The sequence below is a fragment of the Tupaia chinensis genome, unplaced genomic scaffold (assembly GCF_000334495.1).
Source record: "Tupaia chinensis unplaced genomic scaffold, TupChi_1.0 Scaffold147003_1, whole genome shotgun sequence".
In the NCBI taxonomy this organism is placed as follows: Eukaryota; Metazoa; Chordata; class Mammalia; order Scandentia; family Tupaiidae; genus Tupaia; species Tupaia belangeri.
Window position 1 is genome coordinate 1225966 of NW_006206856.1, and position 9125 is coordinate 1235090.

The following is a 9125-nucleotide window of genomic DNA, read 5'->3' on the forward strand; positions in this document are numbered from 1 at the left end:
TGCCCTCTGTCCGTGCGCCCCCCCGTCTTTCCAGACGATCGCGATCTTACCTCCTCGGAGATATTCACAGCCAGGACCTGATTCGCCATGGTGAAGACCCGGCGCTTGGAGATGAGCTTCTCGATGGTCAGCTGGGGTGAGGGAGGGGTGGCTTTGGGCAGGGTGCAGGCTGCACTGAGCGGTACACTCACAGCTGCCCCCTGGCCCCTGGGTCCTCCTCTGCACGGTAGCAGCCCAGAGAGGAGATGGAGAGAAGGGCCCCGGGAAGACTGGACCCCGGGGACAATCCCCTGGGAGCTCAGCAGCAGGTGCAAGCCAGCTGCCTGCCTGAAGGAGGGCCTCTCACCTGGCCGTGACTGTAGATGTGGTGTCTCACCAGCTCTTGCAGCTTGGAGAGACCCTGGCGGGGAGAGAGGGTTTGAGTCCTGGAGGCCCAGATGTCCCTGAACCTGCAACCCAGCCCCCCCGGGGCTTACCGCTGTGAAGAGGTAGATCAGGCGGCCGTCGCGCAAGCTGTCCACGGCCTCGTTGCTCGGGACGAACACTGTGAAGGGCCCAGGCCCATCCAGGATGGAGGGCAGCTGACAGTTCTAAGCGAGTGGGAGCGAGGCTCAGAGGGGTGCCCGGCCTGGGGCCTGCCACCCTCGGCCCACAGGGGTACACGGGCTATAGAACCTCACTGCTATGGCAGGCAGGCCAAGGCCACGCCACCCCAGAAGCGCCAAGCACCGCGGGGCTAATAAAGTCTCGGCCCAGGAGCCCAGATGGGCCAGCCTCCCTCTCACCTCCAGAATGGTTTCAAACCGGCTGAAGGCTTCGGTGGAGGCAAGGATCTGGCCGATAGTCCTCTGTAGGGAGTGACCAGAGTGAGGGCCCCAGGGAAGGGGCGATTGGCTTTAGTCCAGGGGAAGTGGCTGTGCTCCAACCCTGTCTCCTCCCCGAACTCTGTGGGACCACCCGGCAGCACAGCATTGGGGGGGGCTCACCCCAGGGTCCCCAGGGAAGCCGGGGGGAAGGTGCCACTGCAGTGCAGTGACCAAGTGGAAGATGCCATTGGAAGCGATGTAGTTGGCCCTGTCGATGCCGAACGTCTGCTGGGGCTGGTCTTTGTACCAGTACGTGTATTTCTGCCAAGGAATAGGCGCGTGTCGGGCCGGATCCCACACGCCAGCCCCCTGGGCTCCCTCCTACCTCCAGCCTTGCCCAGGCTGCGTCCCCCACTGCGGCTCCTCCAGCCCCCAGGCTGAAGCCCCTGCCTTTACCTTGAAGCTGTTCAGGGTGACGGTGACCTCCTGCCCCGCCAGTGTCCACCACCTGCGTGTCGGCCGGGAGCCCGGGTCCTCCAGGATGTGCTGCCCTGCGATGACGTGCTGTCTGCAGAGCTGCCGGGCGAGGGTTGCCTGTGCACGTAGGGGACACGTGAGCTGGGGGCGGGCCCTCTCACCCCCACCCCAGTGATGGGAGGACACGATGCCACCCAAGCCTCGAGTGCCCAGAGTGTGGACGGTGCCTCCCTCAAGGCACCCAGGGAGGCCAGCTCGGGCCGGGGAGGGCTCACGTTCATGGGCCCGGAGGACTGGGAGGAGAAGGAGCTGGCAGAGTAGACAGACGGCACCAGCACGGTGAACGGGCCCGACCTGGTGAGGAGCTCCCGGCAGCCCTGATCTGGGGACCAGAAGGGGGACATCAGAATGGGTCCATAGAGACCCCAAGTGAAGACCCTCAGGCATTAGTTCTAGGTGTGGGGAGTCGAGGTGGAGGCATCAGGGTTGGGGCACCCCCACCTCCACCATGCACCCACTCTGCTTCCACAGCTCGGGCTACAGAGTCACCCCACCTCCCCGCAAGCAAGCTATACCAGGCCCAAGGCGGGCTCACGGGCAGGGGTCACACACCCAGCATGGCGACGGCGACTCTCATCCGCGGGAACAGCAGGCCCACCTGCGTGGCCTTCTGCACCTCATGCAGCAGGTGTCCGTAGCAGGCACGCCCGTCCCCCACCTCGCCCTCCTTGCACACACAGCTGGGGGCCCAAGGAGAGCCAGTCAGGGCGGGCGGGGCTGGTGCCACCTCCCGGCCCCCACCTGAGCTGAGGGCACACACACGTACACGCTCGCCCAGCCCACCCTCTCTGCTCTGTCCTGGTGTGGCCCCAGTGCCCACCTGGTCTTCCCGTCAGGGGTCATCTGGCAGGTGGCTGACGAGTCACAGGTGCGGAGGAGACAGACAGCGGAGCAGCCCGCAGAGGCATTGTGGTTGCGGTTGATCAGGCCTTGCTGGCATGAGCAGATGGCCTGACACCGGCCGGGGCAGGAGAAGGACAGCACGCCCGTGAGGCTGGCGGGGGGCCCACCCACAGGTCCCTGCTTGGTTCCCATAACCACCCTCTCCCCATGTTAGGCGTGGGACAGCTGAGGCTCCCAGGAGGCCCGTGACACTGCAGGGAACAGGGGCAGGCCGGCCTGGCTCACCTTGCCTGGCCCCTGGTACAAACACAAGGTGGAGTTGCTGGGGCAGCCCCCGGAGTTGGAGGTGCACGGGTCCTCGGGGAGACACACTGTCCCATCGCCATGGTAGTTCTCAGGGCAGTGACACTGAGCCTGCCCCTCGGGGCTCACTGAGCACTGGGCCAGCGCCGAGCAGGGCGATGACTGGCAGGGGTCGAGAGCTGCCAGGGCCGAGAAAGTCCAATGAGTGGAACATCCAGGGGCCCCGTCTCGCCAGCAGCTACCACCAGGATGGCCGGGGCCAGGGGAAGCAGTCTGACCTCTGCTCCCCTCTTAGTTCTCCTTCCCAGCCAAGGGCCCGCCCAGCCCTGCCACCCTGGACCAGCATCCCTGGAATCGGGGGACAGGCTCACCTCGGCAGCTGTCACCCTGCCGGATGAAGCCGGGCAGGCACCTGCAGGAGGGGGCCTCTGCGGAGCACTGGGAGTTCTGTGGACAGTGCAGGGCCTGGCAGGCGGGCAGCTCTGGCAGGAGGGAAGCAGGGAGGGCACCGCGATGACTCCAAGGCCCAGGGTGGGGGAGGGAGGGACAGAGGAGCGAAGGCGCCGTGCCCGTGTGCTCTGTGACTCTGAGCAGGACTCTGTCCTCTCTGGGCCCCTGGGCAGAAGAGGCCCTGGATGACACCCCTTCCCCCAACCAGGCTGCAGACAGGGGCCCTGCTGAGGCTCTGGTTTGCTCACCTGGCTGACCTCTCCTGCCGTCCCACCTGTGCCAGCAGGCGTTACTCACCCTGGTCGCAGCGCGGCCCAGTGTACCCGGCAAAGCACAGGCAGCTTCCATCCCCGAGCGGCCCACGGTTGCACACGCCGTGCACACAGCTGCACACTGGAGGGACACGCAGGGTCAGGTGTGACCCCAGCCTCTCCCACCACAGACACACAGGGACACTGGGTCTCTGCCCCCTGCATGTTGAGAACTCCTGCAGGTACAGCCTTGAGCCCGGGCTGTGACGCAGACCACAGCAGTGATGGGAGCCCAGAGGAAGCACTTGGCCTCATCAGCCTGGGTGTTCCGGGGGGGCTTCCTGGAGGAAGCTTCCAAGAACAGCCTGTGCCTGGGGTTAGTGGTGGGGGTGACACAGCAAACACATGCTCCTGGATGCAAAGTGCAAGGTTGACAGGCTGGGAGGGAGGCTGAAGGGACAGGGAGGGCCTGGGCGTAGAGACTGTCTCCATGGCCCCAAGTGGCCTTGTAAACGCTCACCTGACTGGCAGTCAGGCCCGAAGTGGGTGGGGTCTCGGCACTCCTGGCAGGCTGAGCCACTGAAGTTGTCCTGGAGGTGGTGGCACTGTCAGCGTGGCCCCTCCGAGCCCCCGCCCTGAGCCCACCCCTGGCTCTTACCTGGCACACGCAGGTCCCGTTCCTGGCCATGCCATCTAGGCAGGTCCCGTGGCCATTGCATGGGGTCTCTGCACCCCCAGGGCACTCTGTGAACCCCCAAGACTCAGCTCTACCTCCAGGAGTCTGCCTCTCCCCTAACCCCAATGACTCTGGCCAGCCCAAGCCCCAGGCCCTCCCTAAGGGCAGCCAGAGCTAAGCACTGAGGAAGTAACAGATCTCAGGGGACTGCAGGCAGCTCTCGCAGGTGGGGAGCCGGGCTGGGGTGGGACCCTCTCCCCATACCATACCGTAGCACTGGGAACCCCAGTAGCCAGGGCAACAGGCCTCTTGCATCACCTCCTTGGAGCACACCAGGCTGCAGCCACTCATGGACACCACAGAGTCCCCCAGCTGCACCTCGTAGCTGGGGACAGAGGGTGGGCCGGCGGGGAGGGCAAGGGGCTCTCGCTGCAGCCCACCCAGCCTCCCACAGGGTTTGGAGCTCTCGCCCACCTCTCCTCGCGCTGTCTGGCCCAGGCGCCCCGGGAACACCCCTGCCCCTGCCCCTTCCCTACTCCCTCTCTGCCTGACTCTGCCTCCCTGGAGGGCTCAAGAGACGTGACGGAAGCAACCCTTGTCCCCACTCTGCAGCCCGTGGGGCCCCTGATACCCCACAGGACACTCCGGGAAGTGGGTGAGGACAGGTGAGGGTTTGTACCGGCAGGGCCGGGATGTCTTCTCTGGATATCTCCAAAGCCAGCCCTGGGGACAAACGGGCTTCTTGGTGGCAGCACAGGAAGTACAGAACATGTGAGTGACAAGCCTGGTCTTCACATTGCAGCGTCTGGACCGCAGCTGCAACTGGGTGAGGGGCGTGGAGTGAGGGACCTGGAGCAAGCCTGCACCTGCCTCCCCCTGCAGGCCTTCTCCCGTCCACTCAGTGGGAATGCAGTGAGGTGGGGAGAGCCCTGAGAAACCAGCCTGTCATCAGTTAATGCCACAGCAAGTCCCTGTGTCCACAGCCACGTCCCCATCCCTCCCGCCCCTAACACATGCCCAGAGGCCACAGAGTCTGCACTGGTGGCGGGAGGACGATCCGGCTGCTGGTCTGCCCCGCCCACTTCAGGTAAGAAAACAAATCCAGCCAAGCGGCCCTTGCCCAAGACGGCCAAGTGACAGGGTGAGAATCAGGGACCAGAACCCAGGATGCCACACTAGTGCTCTATTAAAAAAAAAAAAAAAAAAAAAAAAAAGAATTTTTGATGAGAGAGAACAAGTCGCCAGGTCCGGGACTCCAACTGTGGTCAGCCGTGTGGGAGTCCAGCGTCTTTAACCGCCACGCCACCTGCCTGAACCTGCTAGTGCTCATTTTTGTTATTCACTTAAAAATAAACGGGGCCAGCAGGTGGCATAGAGGTTAAGGCACTGCATCTCACGTGGCCAACTTCGTGGTCCGAGTCCGGATCTGGCAGCTTGAAAATCACATGCGTGCATGTGCGCGTGCGCCCAGAAGAGTGGCGGAGGGATCAGCTCAGCCATAGCCCTGGGGAGCGACTCCTCACCTTCCCTCTCTCCTGGTGGGCACAAGCGCCTTCTAGCAAAAACTAAAGAAAAAGAAAAGAAAAAACAGAGACGGGGCAGCCGCCAGTGTGGTAATTAAGGCAGCTGGATGCCACATGGCTGGTTATGCAGTCTGAGTCCTGGCACGGAGAATCACACGGGGGTGGGGGGAGCAGGTGTCTAGTGGCTGGGGTGCTGGACTCCCACAGGGCCCACTGCGGCTGGGGTCTTGGCGGGTGGCTTTTCGCGTTTCCCCTCTTTCTCTGTCTCTCTGGTGAGCACACATGCTCTATGACACATTAAAAATAATAATAAAATTGAATAAATTAATTCTTAAGAAAAAAGAAAAAAATCACACTGGGTGTGTGTGCGCGTGTGCCCAAAATCCCGAGAGGAGGCTGGGAGAGAAGGAACTGCAGTGTGGCCATCGCCCTGGGAGGTACTCTCTCCATTTCCCTCTCTCTCTGACACTCTGTCTCTCTCCAGCAAGGGTATGTGCTCTATAGCAAGCAAAAAACAGTCATTTAATGATGCTAATAGTAACGGGACAATAAACAACGTGGCTGACACTGGGAGGGTACAGTAATTCCAGCCTGGGTTCTTGGGCACCAGCAGACGCGAGCTGGAGGCCGAGCCTCACACCATGGGGAGTCTTCTGAGCGTGAGCCCACGCTGCTGCCAAAGGGCCCGCCTGGCCACGTGGGGGTCAGAGGTCGAGAGCCCTGCCCTGGGGTCACACTGGATGGACGGAGTGAGCAGGTGTACCTGGTCTGTACTACTTTGTGGCTTTCCAAGTCCTGACTCCAGGCCTGCCTGGCCCAACACCCCCACCCATAGGCAGGGACCCAAGCGTGCAGTGACAGAAAGCGCTGGCAGCCAAGCAGCTCCCTACAGAGGTAACAGGTGACCTGGGCCCTGAAGGGCACAATGGAGCTCCCTGGCCGAGGGGACGGCAGAGGCAAAGGCCTGGAGCGGGAGGAGACAAGAGACCATACACGATAAGGCCAAGGGGCCCGAGGGAGGCAGCCGGGACCCTATGTGGGGGAAGGGGCGCAGGGCAGGTGCATTTGTCTGGGGGCTTGGGGTGCAGCCTGGGGTAGCTAAGATGTTCTCATCTTGAAAAATGCTGAATACACTGTGGCCTAGAGGGAGTATGCTCGGAACATCCCTTTCCTGGAACAAATTACAGATGGGTGGTTTGTCAAAGTGAGAGAAAAGGAGAAACAGCGTCCGACAGTCTCCCAGCAAACACGAGGGGCCCGGGGCCCCCGGCTGCTGTGATTTGGCCTTTTCCGCTCATGCCTCTGTGGTCTGCAAAGAGGGAAGTTACTCAGCCGCCCTCCTGTCAGGCTGCCGGGCTAGGATGTTGTGGTCTCATTCCCTGCCCCGGGGCCCAGCTTTGCTGAGCCAGGGAATGTCTAGGAAATTGGGTAAGTTGAGGGCCGAGCAGCTGCTGGCCTGAGACAAAGCAGTGGGCTTGGCAGAGGTGGCTGGGGGCAGGGGCCCACACGTGTTGATGAGGTGGCCAGGTTGCCAGCGGTCAGCCGGCTGGGGGACCAGTTCTCTCTGGGTAAGGAGTTAGGGCGTGGGTGAAGCTGGAGCTTCGGGTCCTAGTGGGAGGTGCTCCCTCACAGGGCAGGCATAGGGGTGCTAAGTAAGTGTGAAATGCTGATGGAGTAAGCCCACTGCCAGGTCAGCTCCCCTGGGGGGCCTGGGACCCCCACTGGCCATGTCTGGTGGAAGCCCAGGCTCAGTGGTGGGCCCTGGGGGTGGGGAGGTGGGGAGTGTGGGGGTGAGGCTGGCCCGGGCCTGAGAGCTGAGTCAGATTCCCTTCTTCCTGAGGGCACTTAGGACCGGCCTGAGCCAGATCCCGTGCTCCCGCTACCCCAATTTGGAGCCCATTACACAATGTCTGTTTCCCACAGAGATGCTGGCAGGAGGCGCTGAAGAGACCCAGTATTAAGTATCTGTTGGTGAGAAGGTGCGAGAAATTTCTCCAAGTTGGGACTGGGTTTGTGGGGACTGCTGGAGGCCAGGAGCCAGAACCCAAGCCTCCTCAGAGAGGAAGGGCCCCCCGAACTGCTCCCCTAGATCAGAGCAGGGACGGGGAGGCAGTTTCCAGACTGGGCCAGGTTCTGGACAGAGCTTCTCTCCAAAGCCAGCTGGAGGCCTCAGGCTCCCCGGCCGGGGCCTAGCGCAGAGCCAGTGTGGGTCCAGGTCAGGCTGGGACAGCCAAGAGCTGAGACCTCTTCCGCAAGGTGCCGCCCGCCCTCTGCTGCCAACTGCCCGTCACCAACCGTGGGACCCAGGGACCCCCCTGACCCTCCTGACAGTGGACGTGTGAGGGCCGAAGTGGGGTGTGAGACGAGCCAGAACACACGACCCCACCCCTCTTCCCTGGCCCAGGCTGGCTGAGCCCCAGCCCCAGAGCAGGCTGAGCGGTGGTCAGAGCCCCTGGTCTCTCTCAAGGAAAATACTCCAGTCTGAGGCCCCTCTTTGACCCCCATCTCCACTGCCCAGAGCATGAGAAGGTCATGAGGCCTCTGAGGCTCCCTGACACTGCATATACGGGGAAACTGAGGCAGGGAGAACGCAGGAACCCTGCAGGGCTCAGCACAGCCCTGACACATGCGCCTCACATGTGCTGGGGCCTCGCTCCCTGCCACGTTCTAAGGGACCACAGGCACACAAGGGAGAGAGCCCAGGGGTAGCGGGTCTGGGTCCACGGGCTGCCCGGCTGGGGCGGCTTCCTGGGCAATCCTTCCCTTCTCCAGATCTCAGTCTGCCCATCAGCGCCACGGGGATGGTGGCAGCTGGCCCAGGAAGGTGAATGTGGCCTAGGAGGGGAGGTTCCTTCCCTGGGCAAGTCCCAGCCAGGGGACTCCACTTCCATACTCAGGTGGGAGGCTCGTCCAGAGCTCCGGTAGGCACAATGTCCCTGTCACGAGATCTGGCACTTTCGACCTGTCCGGGCACCAGCAGGCCTGGACGGGAGTCACAGGCAGCAGGTCGGAGCGTGGCTCCGGAGTGGGGGTGGTTGGTCTCCATCATCCCGGGAACTGGGCTTCCTCACGTGGAGAACAACAGGACGCACTGCCCAGCACTGGGAGGCTGGCGAGGACCTGCCAGGGACACGCTGGGGCCGTGGCTGGTCAACAGCAGCTCTGGGGATTGAGGCTCACTGGCTGCCGCCTACCCAGCGGCTCGGGGAGGGATTTTCAGAGCCAGGCGCTGGTTCCCACATGCGCATGCATGTTCCACGGGAGTCTCCCAGTCTGTGGGTCCCTTGGGGTTGGCAGTGACCACACCTTCAATCCCTGGGTGAGGACCACAGAGACCCAGGCTTGGTCTGGCAGGGAGGGCAGGAGGGAGGCCCGGCTCTGTTACCCCTCACTGGCAGGCTGGGCAGCTGCCCAATCCCGGGGCCGATGGCTGGGCGCAATCAGAGAGGGACACACACAGCCTTGCATGACAGGCCTCCGACTGAGAAGGCTGGCACAACCTGGCCACCTGGGCCAGATCAGCGACCAGACAGTGCACGCTGAGCAGTGGCCCCTGCCCATGCCCTCCAGGTTCAATCCCTGCCTGCTCCCAGCACGGGTGGCAGGGCCAGGATACCGCGTCCCCTGGAACGCGCTGGCACTCACCTGCCTCTTGAAGCCGGAGCCTACCAAACAGAATGCCAAGAGGCAGAGCACGAGGAGGCCCCGGGGCCCCGTCATGGCTGGGGGGGGGGGG

The 9125-nt window shown here is 63.0% G+C and overlaps 1 protein-coding gene across 1 annotated transcript in view; it reads right to left on the bottom strand.

The window, feature by feature from the left end:
• Window positions 1-9115, bottom strand: part of STAB1 (stabilin 1) — a 32850-nt gene extending 23735 nt beyond the window's left edge. Inside the window, 17 exon segments of the mRNA XM_027768597.1 lie at window positions 51-131; window positions 347-400; window positions 477-590; window positions 786-848; window positions 987-1127; window positions 1263-1400; window positions 1559-1665; window positions 1896-2023; window positions 2164-2294; window positions 2472-2668; window positions 2861-2971; window positions 3237-3332; window positions 3711-3780; window positions 3849-3934; window positions 4136-4251; window positions 4546-4688; window positions 9035-9115. Of these exon segments, the coding sequence (XP_027624398.1) occupies window positions 51-131; window positions 347-400; window positions 477-590; window positions 786-848; window positions 987-1127; window positions 1263-1400; window positions 1559-1665; window positions 1896-2023; window positions 2164-2294; window positions 2472-2668; window positions 2861-2971; window positions 3237-3332; window positions 3711-3780; window positions 3849-3934; window positions 4136-4251; window positions 4546-4688; window positions 9035-9109 (1851 nt within the window). The 5' untranslated portion in view covers window positions 9110-9115.
• Between the last annotated feature and the right edge of the window lie 10 nt (window positions 9116-9125).